The 19,165-nt window shown below is 44.9% G+C and overlaps 1 protein-coding gene across 1 annotated transcript in view; it reads right to left on the minus strand.

The window, feature by feature from the left end:
* Positions 1-19,165, minus strand: part of LOC113024491 (uncharacterized) — a 48,753-nt gene that overhangs the window by 25,423 nt on the left and 4,165 nt on the right. Inside the window, exons 2-14 of the mRNA XM_026171628.2 lie at positions 9,112-9,279; positions 8,916-9,007; positions 8,303-8,424; positions 7,525-7,687; positions 6,291-6,413; positions 5,306-5,425; positions 5,063-5,191; positions 4,921-4,968; positions 1,898-1,939; positions 1,694-1,756; positions 1,529-1,603; positions 901-984; positions 726-782 (exon numbers count right to left, since the gene is read on the minus strand). Of these exons, the coding sequence (XP_026027413.2) occupies positions 726-782; positions 901-984; positions 1,529-1,603; positions 1,694-1,756; positions 1,898-1,939; positions 4,921-4,968; positions 5,063-5,191; positions 5,306-5,425; positions 6,291-6,413; positions 7,525-7,687; positions 8,303-8,424; positions 8,916-9,007; positions 9,112-9,279 (1,286 nt within the window). The remainder of the gene's footprint in view (positions 1-725; positions 783-900; positions 985-1,528; positions 1,604-1,693; positions 1,757-1,897; positions 1,940-4,920; positions 4,969-5,062; positions 5,192-5,305; positions 5,426-6,290; positions 6,414-7,524; positions 7,688-8,302; positions 8,425-8,915; positions 9,008-9,111; positions 9,280-19,165) is intronic.

Below are 19,165 nucleotides of genomic sequence, written 5' to 3' on the forward strand. Positions count from 1 at the left end.
GCAAATTGCAAATATATATTTAAAAAAACAAAAAAAAATGGAAATTGGAAGTGTTTTTTTAGGAAGAATACACACAGACAAATGAATGTTTCAGTTACATAAGCAACCACTCAACCTTTTAAATGCACATATGCACATACTACATGAATCAAATCTATGTTTATGCACTCTCGTATACCAGGTTACAGGCGAAAAATGTGAACGATAGGTGCTATCGTATGCTGCAGATATTCACATAAATATATTTAATACATATTACAAGGTCACACAATCGTCACTGCATAGGTCATTAATGGTTAAATATAAGAGATGCACTCAGATTCTAGCCCTAAGGGCCTAAACCTGCATTCTTTTTGATCTCCAGCAGAGGGCGACTCAACTGGTTGTAAAGACTTCCAGTTGTATAGACATCTATGGAAAAAACGGCCCCTGATTCTGCTCTAGGTGACTTCAGTAAATGTTTTTCTTGCTTAGTTTATGAGCTCAGTTTCATGATATTGGTCATAGGGAAGACAACATGGAGTAGATTTTGTGAATTAAGGTCATCTTTAGATTATCCAGGATATGCTCACTGCCCAACGACTTGTCAATCACAAGTCTGCAAACTTTCGTAAATTACTCCCTATGTCCTGCAAATGCTTCATCTGCCAAGTACTGTGTGAGAAATAACTTTTAAAATCCTCTGGGCTGCCAGAGTTTACATAAATAATGAGGGATGCACTCACCAGTGGCCCAGGTCTTCCCCTGAGGCCGAGTGGCCCTGGAGGTCCCTTCATAGCCAGCTAGGAGACAAAGAAGAACCAGTATAGAAGAGATAGTCTGGTTTTAATAATCTTCAGAGCTATATATAAGCTACACTTCTGAGTAAGCTGTATGTGCAGCATGCAACCGGTTGTATACCTTGGTCTGCTGAAGGATGGCCTGAGCTTGTGCTTCTTGTGCAGAAACCACAGAACCTGTCTTTGGATCGCCACCTGAGTGGAACTGCACACAGAGGCAAAGACACACACATAGTTGAGCGGACATGATACTCACAAGTTAAACTAAATACTCCTCCCAGTGGCCACTGCATTGCACTGCTGCTCTGGTCTTGCATAAGAAGGTGCAGATGGAAGGCATTTTGAAGCCAGAATAAATAAGCTGTAAAACGTTTCATTGTTTTATGATTCTGACAGCAACATGAATGCTATGCTGTGGACCTCGCAGCCACCAGATCTCAGCGCAAGTGATTAATTTTTAAAGAGATCAGTAAAATAAATGATCACCCTCAATCACCTGATTTGACACAGAAACTGCACCAAATATATTTTGCTGTAAACAAAAACATGCACTATAAAGCTTTCAGAGGCAAACAGATCGATCATTTCTGTAACTACCTCCAAACAACCCATTCCTCTGGCATTACTGGCATTCAAACATTCCCATTTGCCCTAAGGCTTTGTTGAAGGTTAACAGGACCAAATAACTGCTGCAGCAACATTAATGCAGCTTGTTAGCCTCGGGCAACGCTGTGCTATCTTTGTCTTACCGGTATAAGCATGATGTTTCCTGGGGGACCTGGTATCCCATCAACACCATTAAGGCCTGGCCGCCCCCGAGGACCCTGACAGGAGAGATATGAGAACGTTTATGGAGACTTGTCGATGTGTGGAGCACTCAGCCATTCACTCAGCATACAGAGGGCAGTCCTCACCGGCTCTCCAGCGTCTCCTCGAGGTCCCACCGGTCCCGTGACTCCAGGTGGCCCCGGCTCTCCCTGCAAACACACAGATAAGCAGTCAGCAAGTCACTATGACTGAATCTATTTAATTCAAATAATTAAAACTTTTGTTCTTTTTCTTAAATAGTGAATGAAATTGTGTTTCATGTTATATCTCATGCAGTGAGCATTGCTAACCTCGGGCCCTGGAGGTCCATAGGGTCCTGTGATTTGTGTTCCCTAAAATTTCACATGAAAAAAAGTTTTTACATTCAGGTTATTTTGGTAAAATACAACCACTCAAACCAGTTAAAACAGGATTTGTATGCACGCTATACCTGATACCTGAGCAGATATTAGTTAACAACAGCAAATATGTGCAGAAACCACAGAACCGGTGGTTTATATACTGTATATATATATATATATATATATATATATATATATATATATATATATATATATATATATATATATATATATATATATATATATAAAAACACCCAGCACGCCCCTGCGGGCGGTTTATCCTTCAAGCTCGGGTCCTCTACCAGAGGCCTGGGAGCTTGAGGGTCCTGCGCAGTATCTTAGCTGTTCCCAGGACTGCGCTCTTCTGGACAGAGATCTCCGATGTTGTTCCCGGGATCTGCTGGAGCCACTCGCCTAGCTTGGGAGTCACCGCACCTAGTGCTCCGATTACCACGGGGACCACCGTTACCTTCACCCTCCACATCCTCTCGAGCTCTTCTCTGAGCCCTTGGTATTTCTCCAGCTTCTCGTGTTCCTTCTTCCTGATATTGCTGTCATTCGGAACCGCTACATCGATCACTACGGCCGTCTTCTTCTGTTTGTCTACCACCACTATGTCCGGTTGGTTAGCCACCACCATTTTGTCCGTCTGTATCTGGAAGTCCCACAGGATCTTAGCTCGGTCATTCTCCACCACCCTTGGGGGCATCTCCCATTTTGACCTCGGGACTTCCAGGTTATACTCGGCACAGATGTTCCTGTACACTATGCCGGCCACTTGGTTATGGCGTTCCATGTATGCCTTGCCTGCTAGCATCTTGCACCCTGCTGTTATGTGCTGGATTGTCTCTGGGGCATCTTTACACAGCCTGCACCTGGGGTCTTGCCTGGTGTGATAGACCCCAGCCTCTATGGATCTTGTGCTCAGAGCTTGTTCTTGTGCTGCCATGATTAGTGCCTCTGTGCTGTCTTTCAGTCCAGCTTTGTCCAGCCACTGGTAGGATTTCTGGATATCAGCCACCTCCTCTATCTGCCGGTGGTACATACCGTGCAGGGGCCTGTCCTTCCATGATGGTTCCTCGTCTCCCTCCTCTTTCTTGGGTTTCTGCTGCCTGAGGTATTCACTGAGCACTCGGTCAGTTGGGGCCATCTTCCCAATGTATTCTTGGATGTTCCTTGTCTCATCCTGGACTGTGGTGCTGACACTCACCAGTCCCCGGCCCCCTTCCTTCCGCTTAGCGTACAGCCTCAGGGTGCTGGACTTGGGGTGAAACCCTCCATGCATGGTAAGGAGCTTTCTTGTCTTTATGTCAGTGGCTTCTATCTCCTCCTTTGGCCAGCCTATTACCCCAGCAGGGTACCTGATCACGGGCAGGGCGTACGTGTTGATGGCCCGGATCTTGTTCGGGCCATCAACACATATATATATATATATATATATATATATATATATATATATATATATATATATATATATATATATATATATATATATCAACAAGGTCCGCGTCAGGTGCTGAGGAACCAGGGTACCCTGACGAAAAGTGGGCTACTGGAACAAGAAGGCATCGGTGGGCAAGAGACGAAAAACCAAGGGCTCAGAGAAGAGCTCATGAGGATGTGGAGGGTGAAGGTATCGGTGGTCCCCGTGGTAATTATAAATCTTGCAACGAGCTTAGCTTCTGTCTTGCTAGCTTGCGCTGCGCTCACTGGATCTGCACTCGACAGTGCAGCCTAGGCGGAGTAGTCGAACGCAGATCCACTGAGCTCTCAACACAGACAGCATGTCAGAAGAAAAATTGATAAAAATAAATTAAAAATTTTGTATCATTCGATACATATGCATACCGAACCGAAGGCACTGTACCAAACGGTTCAATACCAATACGAGTATTGTTGCACCCCTAATATATATATATGTATATATACATATATATATATGGCCAAGCGGTTCCTATAGGTGTGCAGGACTCGACTACGGACTTTATTCAGATGCCAGTCTGTCACTGCTCACACACCTGCATCTGATCCAAAACTCTACAGCTCAGCTGTTAAAAGGCACACATGAGACCACATATCACCCACTGACTTTCTTGCATTTGCTCCCAGTTAGTTTTAGAATAGATTTTAAGATTTTATTGTTTAGTTTAAAGAGTTTTCTGTCTCATTCTCTTGTGTCAGTTTCCCCCAGCTTTCCCTGGGTATTGTATTGTATTTGCTGTTTACTTTCTAGTCTCACATCCTGTTTTATCTTGGTAGTTATTTGTCTCTGGTGTCTGATGTCTAATTTTGCTTTCCCCCGCGTATTGTCCTCTGTGACTATTTGTACCTGTGCCTTGTTGCCCTCCTGTGTCCAGTCGTCTACAGTCAGTCTTTGTCTGACCATCTGTTAATCCTTCCAGCATTTTTTAACTTGCCACCGGTCATTTATCTCACCTATTCTTGCATCCCTTCAATGACTTTTAGCGAAATTCAGAATCGACTTTAAAATTCTGCCGTTTCATATAAAGCTCTACATGGACAGGTCGCTGCTTATATAGCAGAGCTTCTGAAACCTTATCACAGCAGCTGGCCTCTCATCTCCTAGCCAGGTCTAAAACATGTAATAGACACGCCAGTCCACTGAGTCGGTTTTACGTTGTGGAGAGGCAAACTGTGAAATGGACACGAATGCAGAAGTTGCAGTACCAGCAAGGGGAGATAATATCTTTAAGGCAAAGAATTCAGTAGTGAACAAAACAAGGTGATTAACAGGGCCGTTAATCACCAGAAATTATCAAGTGCTTTAGAGACAGGTGCATTTGCATTTACAACAAAAAACTGTTTAAAAGTATATGAAATACATGAAAAACTGAGAGGTGTGTTTTATGTTGTTAACTCGTTATTGTGGAAAGTAAAAGTCACAGTGTTTTAATGGTCATTAAAAAGTGTTCAGAATGTGTAAACTGATGAAGTATCATCTCTTATCTTACCGCTCCCAAATACCCTGGCTCTCCTTTCTGTCCTTTCTCTGGTATATCCTGACAAGAAGAGTGAGCATGATTATTGCAGATGACTGCAAGGCAAGTTTTCTGTATGTTTCCATGTAAAATTGGATAAATGTGTTGATGGTACCTGTCCGTTAATGGAGAATTCCCGCTCTCTCTCCGCAGGTCCATAGCGGTCATCATATTCTTCCTCATACTCATACTCGTTCACGTGGTGGTAGTTTGTCGTGTTGTCGTAGTCTTCGTACTCTATGATCTATCCGACAGACACGCGCAGATACAAACGGTGAAGGACAGAAAAAAGCAGATGGAGCACAAAGAGACACAGCAGGTCTGAGCTTGTGATGCTGTTCATGCTGCACAATCTCACCTCGTACTCTGTGACGTTTGGACTGGCAGTCACCGTGGAAACATAGGAGTCATCATAGAGGTCGCTGAAGTCAAACTCTTCGTACTCTTCGACCACGTGTTTCTTTGGCGGTCTCTCCACCTAAAGCGTACAATAGAATCAAAATAGATAAAACATTTGAGGCCTTTTAGGACATAACGGATGTTTAAACTTCCTCTCCCAGCCTGTCACGACAACTCTAAAAAAGGTGCAGCGTACTCCAGTTTTTTAGTGGTGCCCTAATTCCATGTGTTCTATTGGCTTCCTGGTTGCATTTCTAGTGGTGCTACATTAAAAACAAACTGAACCCAGTAAAACAGGATTCTTTCCGTGTGTTTTGAACTTGAAGCCAATGGGAAGAGGAAGAGGATTTGAAGCCTTTCCCAGAAGTGTGGTCCGTTGGCAGACGGACCCTGGCGAGCTACTCTGAACCACAAGAGCCATGTAATGTGCTTCACTACAAGCACAGGAAGAAACAGAGAAGGAGATAAAATGTAAGAGTGGGAGAACTGGTAGCATTTATGACTTTATTTTAAGATACAAGGGAAATAAACAGCCCCGTGGTGCTTCTCAAAATGCAGCTACAATAAGAGGCATGAGTGCGTGTGTGGGAGAAAAAAATTTATTACAGACTGGCAACTAAAACAGTGTGAGCTAATGATCTTTCCCTCCACACAGTGAACATATTTTCATAGCTTTTAATTTATGACACCTAGAGGATTTCAGAGAAGAGAAATATGACCAGCATAGTGTAATTAAACCATTCGTCTTTTTCGTCTAAAATGCCCATAAATACTGGTAAAAGTTTCCCTGCCGCTTGTAACCTTGGGGGGACACCTTTAATTTTAAAATGACAGAGCAGATTTACAGCATTCAACACCTGAGATGCCTCACGGTTGTGTGTGCCTGTGAAACTCGCCGCTCATTTCCCTTCCTTCTCTCTGACTCACCGTTAAGGAGGACTTACCTCTTCGGCCTTTGTTAATATGCTGTTGTAGGGTAAAGGTTTGTCACAGTCTGGGATGTAGTCCTGACAGTACGTCTCCGCTGCTCTGGGGTCGTCGATGATCAGTAGCTGCTGGATGTCTCCCTGTGTCCCAGAAACACACACCAAGCTGAACTCGGAAAAGTCTGTGACTCCACTTTAGCTGTCAGGAATGCACGTTAAGGATGCCATTACTTGTAATCACTGAAAAATATCAGTGGCCCATCCACGTGTCTGTAACATCTCTATCTTCTGTGTTCATTTAGACGGATCAAAGTGACTTAACGGGCTGTTTTTATCGCCGCTCCGCACGTAATCGTCTCCAGAGCTTCAGTCTCAAATGGAGTCAGTTAAGACAGACACAAGCTCTTTCTTCTTCTCTCTGTTTTACACATGTACACACACATTAACGGATGGCGAGTCCAAGCCAAACACGCCTGGGAGTTGTTCACTTAAGCAGCTGGACCACCTGACAAAGCAAAGGTTACAGTTTGCACATTATGCATCTATGTCAAAACGACCGCAGATGCTTTTAAAGTGTGCACAGATTTGTTTATTTTAATGGCTTATTCGTCTTTTGCAATATCCACAAATATTAATAAATACACCAGTAAATAATATTAAGAAAATACGCTGTTCAAGAACTTAAACTGCACTGCATCCACCCACACAACCACTGGAGGGCGATGCAACTGGGAAAAGGCTCGATTCATTTCTCACTATTTGACTGACAAATCAAACAAGCGGCAACAAGCAGAGACACCTCCTCACCGCACACAAAGACCTTATTGTGGGTCCTAATCGTTTGTTTGGGTTTTTTTGCATGTTTTTATAGTTTTTATCAAAGACAAATGAGCTTCTGGCTTTACTAAATACACTGGAAAAATCCCCAAAAAGACATTTCCATGGTGACCCTGAGAGCTCAAATGCACTGCAACTTGAGAAAAGAAAAATGCTGCAAAAGCACGCAAAACATATCTGAAGATGAATAAAACATAATGGAAGTAGGAAATCTCACTAAACGCAACTGAGTAAGGAATTGATTCAACCTCCACTGTTTCTTGTGCTTTTGCAGCATTTTCCTATTTGTTGGTGGGGGTTTTTAAGTTGCGGTGAGTTTGGCCTCTATGGGCCACCGTACATCACAATTAGCAATGACCTTCGCCACGGCTCACTTGACATGTCACTTGTAACCCCCTCCGTGTCACCGATCTACCTCAAACACATCTTCATCCAGCAGCCGTGTTCCAAACACGGTAACACCCTCAGTGCTGACGTGGGGGTCGTGACCTCTGAGCAGGTCAAGGGTGTTCAGCTTCTCACAGTCCAGGTAGAGAGTCACTGACTGCCCATCCACACTGTAGGCTATTCTGTGCCAACTAGTAACAAAGAGAGAAGAAAGTTACTCTATCCAAAGCTCCTGCTGGTTGAGAAGGTGTGCCTGTAAGCACAGAGAAAGATCTGAGCATATTTTCAATTCAATTCAATTCAATTTTATTTATATAGCACAAAATCACAACAACAGTCACCTCAAGGCGCTTTATATTGTAAGGTAGACCCTGCAATACAGACAAAAAACCCAACAATCATACGACCCCCTATGAGCAAGCACTTTGGCGACAGTGGGAAGGAAAAACTCCCTTTTAACAGGAAGAAACTTCGAGCAGAACCAGGCTCAGGGAGGGGCGGCATCTGCTGTGACCAGTTTGGGTGAGAGAAGGAAGAATGAAGCCTAAACAGTAACAGATTCACATATGATGTTTTTACTAACATTAATAGTCTCTTTTCCCCCTCATATTAATACTACTAAATGCTTCTTAAAAATTCTACTCCTCTGTTCATTGTTAGGTTCTTCTCTCCTGGGACTAAAGACGAAAAGCACATGCACATGCATGTATTACCACACGTTATCTGCATTAAACAAATGAATAAAGAAAGAAATAAGAACACAGAATCGTCATCATGGGTGGCTGTGTATGTGTGTAGTTACCCACTTGCCATCAGCCAGGTTGACCTTCCTAAAAGTGGGGTAAAGGTCTGGAGGGGGTTGGCCCTCATGGTCCTCATACAGGAATACAGGAGAACGGCCGATCTCTATGCCCAGCTGCTGTGTGCCCTGACAGATGCAGACACAGAGACCAGAAGGAAAACATGTCATGTTCATGAAATGATCATAAGAAAGAAAGACCTCCAAGATTTCCTTATATTTGATATGCACACAGGAATGCATGGATTTGTTTCCTGCAGCCATCATAGGATGCAACCAACCAGAAAAAAGCAGGTTTTAGGTTTGGGGCCTTTTTATTTTTGTAACTGCAGCATAAAAATCTGCTGGAGAGAGCTAATGTGCTCACATTCTTCCAGCTAGCATAAACTCACTTAAATTAGATTAGTCCAAAATTATAATTTTGACAAAAATGATCTTTATCAGAGATGACCAAACTCCCATTCTGATGACAAGCTGTGTTCCAGGTGCAGGTTGCAGTGCCAGTGCAGATCCAGTGTTTCATATATTAGTATGGTGACATAACTTCATTATAAAATGTATCGTGGACACAGTCAAAAATGCAGACAGATGAGGTTCAGTGGTGCATGTGTGATGCATACCTGTGAGTCATACAGGGAAAGGAGAAAGACCTGTGAGCTTTTCAGAGCTCTAACTGTTGTCACCACTGAGAAATTCACAGGGAATGGAGAATCTGGGAAGAAAGCACGAAAAAGAAAATATATATATATAAAAAAAAACCAGATTCATTTTCATTTCTTCTGCCAAGCAAGTCTACAGACTCGTACCAAAACTCACCAGGGAAAAATTGCATGGTGGGAGCACTCAGCTGAATCTTCTTATTGATTTTAAAGGAGAGGTCTGGCTCCTCTCTCCCCTCTCTGCTGATGCACAGCCCTGCCTCTAACGACACGCCCTCCATGTCCTCCGATACCTCCAGGACCTTCAGGACATCGACAGGAGCGACTGCCAAAAGACAAGAGCGCTGAGTGGGTTTGATTATGGCCTGAATTTTCAGGTATTTGTCAAGTCAGCCTAGCCAGCATCTAAATTACAGCTCTTTCAGACTCAAAAGTGACACTCTTATGATGCATGCTTTTTACCATAATCGCACACCGGCATGCACAGCAGTGTGCTCTGCTGCCAGCGTCGAGTGGCAGACGTTTGACACGGTCAAAAGTCATGTGGGAAAACGGGAAAATGTATGCATAGCAACTCCCTCTTTCATTTTCTAAGACTGCAGTTGCTGCCATGCTCATGCAATACATGCTCATCATTGGTGTTCCTTCTCTCATTAACCCCACTGAGCAGACAGACAGTAACCAACCAATTAAAAACAAAGAAGTTCCTCAGCAGTTAATTGAAAATCAAACTGAAAACCTTGTGTTCAATGTGTTCAATTGCTGTTATGTGTGTCACATAACAGCAATTGTTATGTCTGTCTCCTCTAAAGTTTGTGGGGTGATGTTGGCACAACATATAAGCAACCCGATCGAGACGGAGAGAGCACATCCCCCCGTCATCGTTAAACTCTCTCTTGTTTGTTGCAGAGGCTCTGTGCACAAAAAAGTTATACCAGACTGCAACAATGAATACACACGTTTTGATAGTGACCTACTCTGCTGTTGTGCAAAAAAAAAACAACCAAACACTCCATGTAAGAGACAACTGGAATATGCCCAGAGTTGAGGTTTAAGTAAAAATGCGTAACATATGCACTCACAGACATTCAGATTCTTTTGCGTGATGTGCACACAATAGCTGCAGAGCTCTGGGAGGACACTAAGCCAAGAAAGATGTGATATAAAAGACGAGGCTGGGCGGATTGGGCGGGTTGGAGGGAAGGGGGGGTCGGCGGAGAAATGTGCAACATATTGGAAGTAGGGAGATGAGAGGGGAAAATAGGAGAAATAATAGATGGTAGGGGAGAGGAGGGCATGCCTCTACTGGTGTGGCTCCTTTTCACACGTATTCTGAGGCTTACGTAAACCCTCCATCTGCCACGCACCTTAACCCAATCACCCTCCCAACACACACACACACAGGCATGTGCATGCACACAAGAGGTTGGCATAATGTCTGAGTCTGAGTGCCAGATGTATTTGTTGCCTCTCTCTTCTTTTTTCTTTTTTTCTCGGTTTGTCCGTCTGCTTTGTCTGCCAGGCTGCCTGCTAGCACTCTGTCAGCTTGTAATTCAGTCTTCCTGCCTGGCATTGTATCATTTACAGATACAAGTCCATGCTATTAAAACATGCCAGTGATTTTTTTTTGTCCCTTTAACTGGCTGAGGAAATGACATCTTGATTACTTGTTCTGTGTTTAGTCCTCTGACTGGTAACCGAAGCGTCAGAGCTGGTGATATCATGCCTTTTGTTTAAAGTGAGCAGAAAACAAAAACAAACAAGAAAACTACAAAAAAAACCTTCCATGTAAGGGAGTTTACAGTCAGTGTGAGTACTTTGTCACTGTCTTGGTATTTTGTTTTGTTCTGCAACTCTGTGTTTTTAGTTCCCTTATTTCCCCTGTGCTGTGTGTCCCCCTGTGCCTCCTCTTTATGTCAGTCCTCATGCTTTAGTATCTTCATGTTTCAGCATCATATATCTTTTCATTTCTTCCTGTTTTACTATGTTTGTCTTTCCTCACGTCTTGATTTGCTTTTACTTCCTGTTCCAGTTTCCCTCTTGTGTGACTGTCTGCTTTGCCATCCTCGTTTTCACCTGTTGCTGATTACCTTCTCCTGTGCCTTATTCCCCCTCCTGTCACTGCATAGACCGCCTGTTTATGACCCTCAGCTTGACATTGGTTTTTGTTCTTCCTTTGTGACTTTGTTTATCTATGAGATCTTTTTGCCACTATCCATCCATCCATCCATCCATCCATCCATCCATCTTCATCCGTTTTATCCGAGGCCGGGTCGCGGGGGTAGCAGCCTAAGCAAAGAGGTCCAGACCTCCCTCTCCCCAGCCACCTCCTCCAGCTTATCCGGGGGAACTCCAAGGCGTTCCCAGGCCAGCTGAGAGATATAATCTCTCCAGCGTGTCCTGGGTCTGCCCTGGGGCCTCCTCCCGGTGGGACATGCCCGGAACACCTCACCTAGGAGGCACCCAGGAGGCATCCAGGGGGCATCCTTGTCAGATGCCCGAACCACCTCAGCTGGCTCCTTTCAATGTGGAGCAGCAGCAGCTCTACTCTGAGCCCCTCCCGGATGGCCGAACTTCTCACCCTATCTCTAAGGGAGAGGCCAGCCACCCTTCGGAGGAAGCTCATTTCTGCCGCTTGTATCCGCGATCTCGTTCTTTCGGTCACTACCCACAGCTCGTGGCCATAGGTGAGGGTAGGGATGTAGATCGACCGGTAAATTGAGAGCTTCGCTTTTACACTCAGCTCCCTCTTCACCACGACGGACCGGTGCAGCGTCTGCATTACTGCAGCTGCAGCCCCAGTCCGTCTGTCGATCTCCGGCTCCCTTCTCCCATCACTCGCGAACAAGACCCCGAGATACTTGAACTCCTCCACTTGGGGCAGGAACTCATCCCCGACCCGGAGTGGACACTCCACCCATGGAGAACCATGGCCTCAGATTTGGAGGTGCTGATCCTCATTCCCGCTGCTTCACACTCGGCTGCGAACCGTTCCAGTGCGAGCTGGAGGCCCTCACCCGATGAAGCCAACAGAACCACATCATCCGCAAAAAGCAGAGATGAGATTCTGAGGCCACCAAAGCGAAAGCCCTCCGCCACTTGGCTGCACCTAGAAATCCTGTCCATAAAAATTATGAACAGAACCGGTGACAAAGGGCAGCCCTGGTGGAGCCCATCACCCACCTGGAACGAGTCCGACTTATTGCCGGCAATGCGAACCAAGCTCTTGCAATGGTTGTATAGGGATCGAATGGCCTGTAGCAATGGGCCAGACACCCCATACTCCCGCAACACCTCCCACAGGACACCCCGAGGGACACGGTCGAATGCCTTCTCCAAGTCCACAAAACACATGGTTGGGCAAACTCCTATGCACCCTCAAGTATCCTGGAGAGGATAAAGAGCTGGTCCAGTGTTCCGCGACCAGGACGAAAACCGCATTGTTCCTCCTGTATCCGAGGTTCGACTACCGGACGAACTCTCCTTTCCAGCACCCTGGCATAGACTTTCCCTGGGAGGCTGAGTGTGATCTCCCTGTAGTTGGAACACACCCTCCGGTCCCCCTTCTTAAAGATGGGGACCACCACCCTGGTCTGCCAGTCCAAGGGTACTGCCCCAGATCTCCATGCAACATTGTAGAGGCGTGTCAACCAGGACAGCCCTACAACGTCCAGAGCCTTCAGGAACTCGGGGCGGACCTCATCAACACCAGGGGCTCTGCCACCAAGGAGTTGTTTAACTGCCTCAGTGACCTCGCCCGCGGAAATTGGCGGGTCATTCCCCTCATCCCCAGACTCTTCTTCCTCCTCGGAAGATGTGTCAGTGGGATTAAGGAGGTCCTCGAAGTATTCCTTCCACCGCCTGACAATTTTCTCAGTCGACATCAGCAGCGCTCTGCCAGCACTATACACAGTGCAGGTAGAGCACCGCTTTCCCCTCCTGAGATGCCTGATGGTTTGCCAGAATCTCTTCGAGGCAGTCCGAAAGTCTTTTTCCATGGCCTCTCCAAACTCCTCCCACACCCGAGTTTTTGCTTCAGCCACTGCCCGAGCCGCATTCCGCTTGGCCTGTCGATACCTGTCGGCTGCCTCGGGAGTCCCACAGGCTAACCAAGCCTGATAGGACTCCTTCTTCAGCCTGGTGGCTCCGTTCTCCTCTGGTGTCCACCATTTGGTTTGGGGATTACCACCACGACAGGCACCAACCACCTTATGGCCACAGCTCAATGCAGCAGCTTTGGAAATGCTGAACATGATCCATTCGGACTCAGTGTCCCCAGTCTCCCTCGGAATGCTGTTGAAGTTCTGCCGGAGGTGTGCGTTGAAGATCTCGTGGACTGGGGCCTCTGCTAGACGTTCCCAGCACACCCTCACTACGCGTTTAGGTGCACCGGGTCTGTCCAGCGTCCTCCCCCGCCACCTGATCCAACTCACCACCAGGTGGTGATCAGTTGACAGCTCAGCCCCTCTCTTTGCCCGAGTGTCCAGAACACGTGCACTTATGGACACTCTTATGTTCGAACAAGGTGTTCGTTATGGCCTAACTGTGATTTGCACAGAAGTCCAATAACAAAACACCGCTCGGGTTCAGATCAGGGAGGCCGTTCCTCCCAATCACGCCCCTCCAGGTCGTTACCCACGTGAACCCATTGAAGTCTCCCAGCAGGACAACAGAGTCTCCAGTCTCCTGCGGGAGGATGGGCCCATGTCTCCTCTTTGGGCTGTGCCCGGCCAAGCCCCATGGACTAAGGCCCGGCCACCAGATGCTCGCCCTCGGGCACCCTCCCCGGGCCTGGCTCCAGGGAGGGGCCCCGGTAACCCTATCCCGGCAGGGTAAACTGTTCCCTCGATGTTCTCTTCATAAGGGTCTTCTGAATCGCTCTTTGTCTTTTTGCCACTAATCGAATAAATTGAATGTTATTGTTATTTAATTCCTTGTGTCCTATTTTTGGGTCCTCGCGTCTTCAACATACCTTGCCAATACTAAAATGTTGAGTTTTTGGTTGAGACTACTCATTTGGTTCACTGGTACAATTTGAATTTGAACTGGAAATCTGGTGGTTCCAGATGTGTGCAGATGTGTTGCTCGTTTGCAAACTGAGGTGAGCTGAAATTGCGATCCTTTACTGTTTCTGCCCTCATCTAACCACACGTTGAATCCTAGCATTTACCATTTATGGAAACATCTGTAAAAACTGATAATGCACTGACAGTACAATGACAGTAAATTACATTTTCTGCTTTTTACTGGAATATTTCCATTAAAATGTTTCCAGCATCCAACCAGAAGACTCCACGGCAGATCTTGGATATGCTGAAGAGATTATTTCTGAAGAGATTATCAGCAGAGGGAGGTCTGGATTGCCTTGCTCATGCTGTTGTCCCAGTGGCCAAATGTTAATGTTAGAAAATGGATGGATGATTGCATTTGAAATAAAAACTTATAAACCATCTGCAAAATAAAAATATACCTATAAAACTATCCTCTACCTGTATAGCAGTGGTGTTAAGCTTAGTTTGAATAAAGGTCACCCCATCATATGAGACATACTGTATGAATGTTATTGTCATGCTTTATTGCATAGGCTTGTACACTTGCATGAAAAGCCCTCAACCTGTCAACAAAAAGGTGCTGTGCCATTATACCATTTATCCATAAAGATAATGCATTCTGATTACAGCTCTAAAATGAAACTTCTCCACAGCCAACTCACAAGTCTGTTAGATCATCAAGTTTGAATATGACAGCTGGTAGTTGCATGCTAACAAAACCAAACAAATCCTGATGCAAAAGCAAAGTGATGAATATTTAATCGTGTTTCTGCACACTCTTTTTTTATTGCTCAGCCGTGAAATTGTATTCAAATTTTTCAAATTAATTTTACAGTTTCTAACAGCCACTTAGCCTTTTCCTCTGTTTTGATGAAAATTGCTCTTACAGCTCCATCATTTTGGGATCTGGCTTGAAGAAGCGCACTCTGCTGTAGTCGACTGGCACTTTGTGATGCCTTTGTGTGCAGTTTTCAAGTGACGGTGCAAATTATCCTTGAAAACAGTGATTGTCTTGTGGCAAATGAATGCACAGGCCTCTGAAATTGTTCACCTTCAGGATCAACTTCCCTTTGCAGTGTGGATGCGCTTTCTTTTATGTCTGGTGTGTGCACGTGATGCAAAACCATACACACAACACCTAATTTGCAGAGGGCCAGATTTGGCCCACAGGCCCTTAGACTCACATATGTACTAAAAAGGTCAACACTATATAAAACTGTTTTATTACTCTGCTCCAATGTTAGCATGCTTTACTTACAGATAAAGATTGGTTGCAAGGTAGCTCTTGTTGTGCACACAGGCTAGAATGATAGACTTAAGGGATGACACTGACACCTATAAGCAGGCAGAGGGGTTTCAGTCATACATCAGCAGCACTGACATCTGAATGCAGCTGAGGACAAGACACGACATGGAGAGTTTGCTTTTACTCTATATGCACTTAGCTAATGTCAGCTAATGTTTCCAGATGCTCTTGATGTGTGAGTGTGTATGGGTTCAAAGCAACATCTGCAGATACACACACACACACACACACACACACACACACAGACAAACAGTCACATCGTACCTATACTGTGCTGTACATACAAAAGGAGATGTTCTGCTCTCCATCGGGTTCTGCTGTTATCCTCAGGCGCTAAGCTGTGGTGTGAGGGGCACCGTGAGCAACAAGCACATACATGCAGAGTATGTCAAGTGTAAGCCTCCACAAAAAGCAAAAAGATTGTGGTTTGAACAGAAAGACAAAACAGCAGAATGCTCTTTACTGTATAAAAATGTTCTTTACTGTACTCAAACTAATCAGGGGATTCAGGTGCCGGAAGTCAAAAACCTTCCAACACAGCTTAGAAATGAAAATCAGTGCTGTGGAGGAGTCAAAGGGTCATATTAATGCTAAATACAGTTAATATTCACTTAAATGTATCTAATTTAATTTATCCAGTTACTTTAAATAAAACAAAAAAGGTCAAAAGGTCAGTGCTAGAAAGCGGCACTTTTGAGTGTACCTCCAACAGGTGCACACGTATATACAGTGGGGCAAAAAAGTATTTAGTCAGCCACGGATTGTGCAAGTTCCCCCACCTAAAATGATGACAGAGGTCAGTAATTTGCACCAGAGGTACACTTCAACTGTGAGAGACAGAATATGAAAAAAAAATCCATGAATCCACATGGTAGGATTTGTAAAGAATTTATTCGTAAATCAGGGTGGAAAATAAGTATTTGGTCAATAACAAAAATACAACTCAATACTTTGTAACAACCTTTGTTGGCAATAACAGAGGTCAAACGTTTACTATAGGTCTTTACCAGGTTTGCACACACAGTAGCTGGTATTTTGGCCCATTCCTCCATGCAGATCTTCTCGAGAGCAGTGATGTTTTGGGGCTGTCGCCGAGCAACACGGACTTTCAACTCCCGCCACAGATTTTCTATGGGGTTGAGGTCTGGAGACTGGCTAGGCCACTCCAGGACTTTCAAATGCTTCTTACGGAGCCACTCCTTTGTTGCCCGGGCGGTGTGTTTTGGATCATTGTCATGTTGGAAGACCCAGCCTCGTTTCATCTTCAAAGTTCTCACTGATGGAAGGAGGTTTTGGCTCAAAATCTCACGATACATGGCCCCATTCATTCTGTCCTTAACACGGATCAGTCGTCCTGTCCCCTTGGCAGAAAAACAGCCCCATAGCATGATGTTTCCACCCCCATGCTTCACAGTAGGTATGGTGTTCTTGTGATGCAACTCAGTATTCTTCTTCCTCCAAACACGACGAGTTGAGTTTATACCAAAAAGTTCTACTTTGGTTTCATCTGACCACATGACATTCTCCCAATCCTCTGCTGTATCATCCATGTGCTCTCTGGCAAACTTCAGACGGGCCTGGACATGCACTGGCTTCAGCAGCGGAACACGTCTGGCACTGCGGGATTTGATTCCCTGCCGTTGTAGTGTGTTACTGATGGTGACCTTTGTTACTTTGGTCCCAGCTCTCTGCAGGTCATTCACCAGGTCCCCCCGTGTGGTTCTGGGATCTTTGCTCACCGTTCTCATGATCATTTTGACCCCACGGGATGAGATCTTGCGTGGAGCCCCAGATCGAGGGAGATTATCAGTGGTCTTGTATGTCTTCCATTTTCTGATGATTGCTCCCACAGTTGATTTTTTCACACCAAGCTGCTTGCCTATTGTAGATTCACTCTTGCCAGTCTGGTGCAGGTCTACAATACTTTTCCTGGTGTCCTTCGAAAGCTCTTTGGTCTTGGCCATGGCGGAGTTTGGAGTCTGACTGTTTGAGGCTGTGGACAGGTGTCTTTTATACAGATGATGAGTTCAAACGGGTGCCATTCATTCATTCACGAGTGGGGGACAGAAAAGCTTCTTACAGAAGACGTTACAGGTCTGTGAGAGCCAGAGATTTTCCTTGTTTGAGGTGACCAAATACTTATTTTCCACCCTGATTTACGAATAAATTCTTTACAAATCCTACCATGAGAATTCATGGATTTTTTTTTCACATTCTGTCTCTCACAGTTGAAGTGTACCTCTGGTGCAAATTACTGACCTCTGTCATCATTTTAGGTGGGGGAACTTGCACAATCGGTGGCTGACTAAATACTTTTTTGCCCCACTGTATGCTTTCTGATTCGCTGCCGCTCACAAACAAAAGGTTTAACCAGCTTCTTTGCAAACAGCCAGACCCAGAGATCCCATTTTAATGATGTCACACACGGCCAAGAGTGGAAGTAACAGTCTGAAGTCTGATCTTCTGTCTCACACTGATTCCTTGAACATACAGTAGACCAGCGATGTCAGACTCATTTTATATCACGGAGCAAACACAGCTCACTTTAATCTCAAGAGGGCCAGACCAGTGAAACTCCAACACGCCTACTACACATGTCATTCCTGAGATATCTTGACTATAAGAAGAGGGTACGGTTTCAGCATCATATCTCAGATAAAGAAATCTTTCAGCATGGCTTTTTGAGCTTAAACTGTAAGAAATGAAAAACTTTATCTACACGGGTGGATGACTGGATGAACACAAGTTAGACTGCAGCACTAAAGCCAGACGCAAACAACACACCAACAACTAAATTGGCACCATGTTGGAAAGACTATGGATTTTCTGGTAACCAGATGTTTGAAGACTGGCAACTTTTTTTTTTGCTATCTGTGTGTGTTTCTGATTAGCGTACCATTATCTCAATAATAGCAAAGAATGCAATAGCACACACTTTGCAGTTAAGGTTTCCTACACTGCACCAAAACACACACACACACATAAAAAGAGGGCACTCAAGGGCACAAACCCCCCACAGAGCATGTGCCCTAGGAGCCTGTCATTACTATCCTTTTATTTTTTTGTAGACTCAAACGTCTCATAGCTCCAACGTCCCTCTAAAAGGTTCGTCTCCACAGAGACAAAACCAGGAAATAATAAGAACAGGGAGGATGGAAGCCAGGGGGAAGAGAAAGGGGCAGACTGTAGAAAATAGGATAGGGAGACCATATGTTTTCTTTCCGCCCAGTTCAGCTGGCTTTGATCAAGAAAACACACTGGATTGTCTCTCCTGCTGTCAGACACACACACACACACAAGTCTGTGCATAAATTTACACAAGCGCTTCGATGAATCCGTAATATCAGCGTCAGAGAGAGGGAAGCCTACAAACAGACCTGCGACAAGTGCTTCCGATCTCCTTCGAGGAATCTGCGTCTTATTTGTGATCTTCTCCCTTCTCTTTACCTAAATGAGAGTTTCACTCTCACTGTATGTACAGTGTATGTACAGTGCATACAGTCTGACTCTCATGCAGGCTTCCTCTCAAACGCCGATCAAAGACTGCATCAATATTTGTCAGTCGCAGGGCTCCGGCTCTTCTCGGGTCGATACTTGTTGCTTTATGTGGCTCTGGCCCCTATTATTGTTGGCTGTTGCATCATATGGTAGCTTTGATTTTGGAGAACAAAGGGTGAGCATATTTTTAAACATGGAAAAAATTAAAGCTGTGCCAGAGTCATAAAAAAAATATACAAATGGTGAAAAATCTATCAGCACCTTAACATCAAAGCATGATTTTATTAAAAAAAAAAAAAAAAACAGATAATAGAGAAATAAATATGATTCCTCGTGTCAGATTATAAGTTGAATGC

Source organism: Astatotilapia calliptera, chromosome 6 (genome assembly GCF_964374335.1).
Source record: "Astatotilapia calliptera chromosome 6, fAstCal68.1, whole genome shotgun sequence".
In the NCBI taxonomy this organism is placed as follows: Eukaryota; Metazoa; Chordata; class Actinopteri; order Cichliformes; family Cichlidae; genus Astatotilapia; species Astatotilapia calliptera.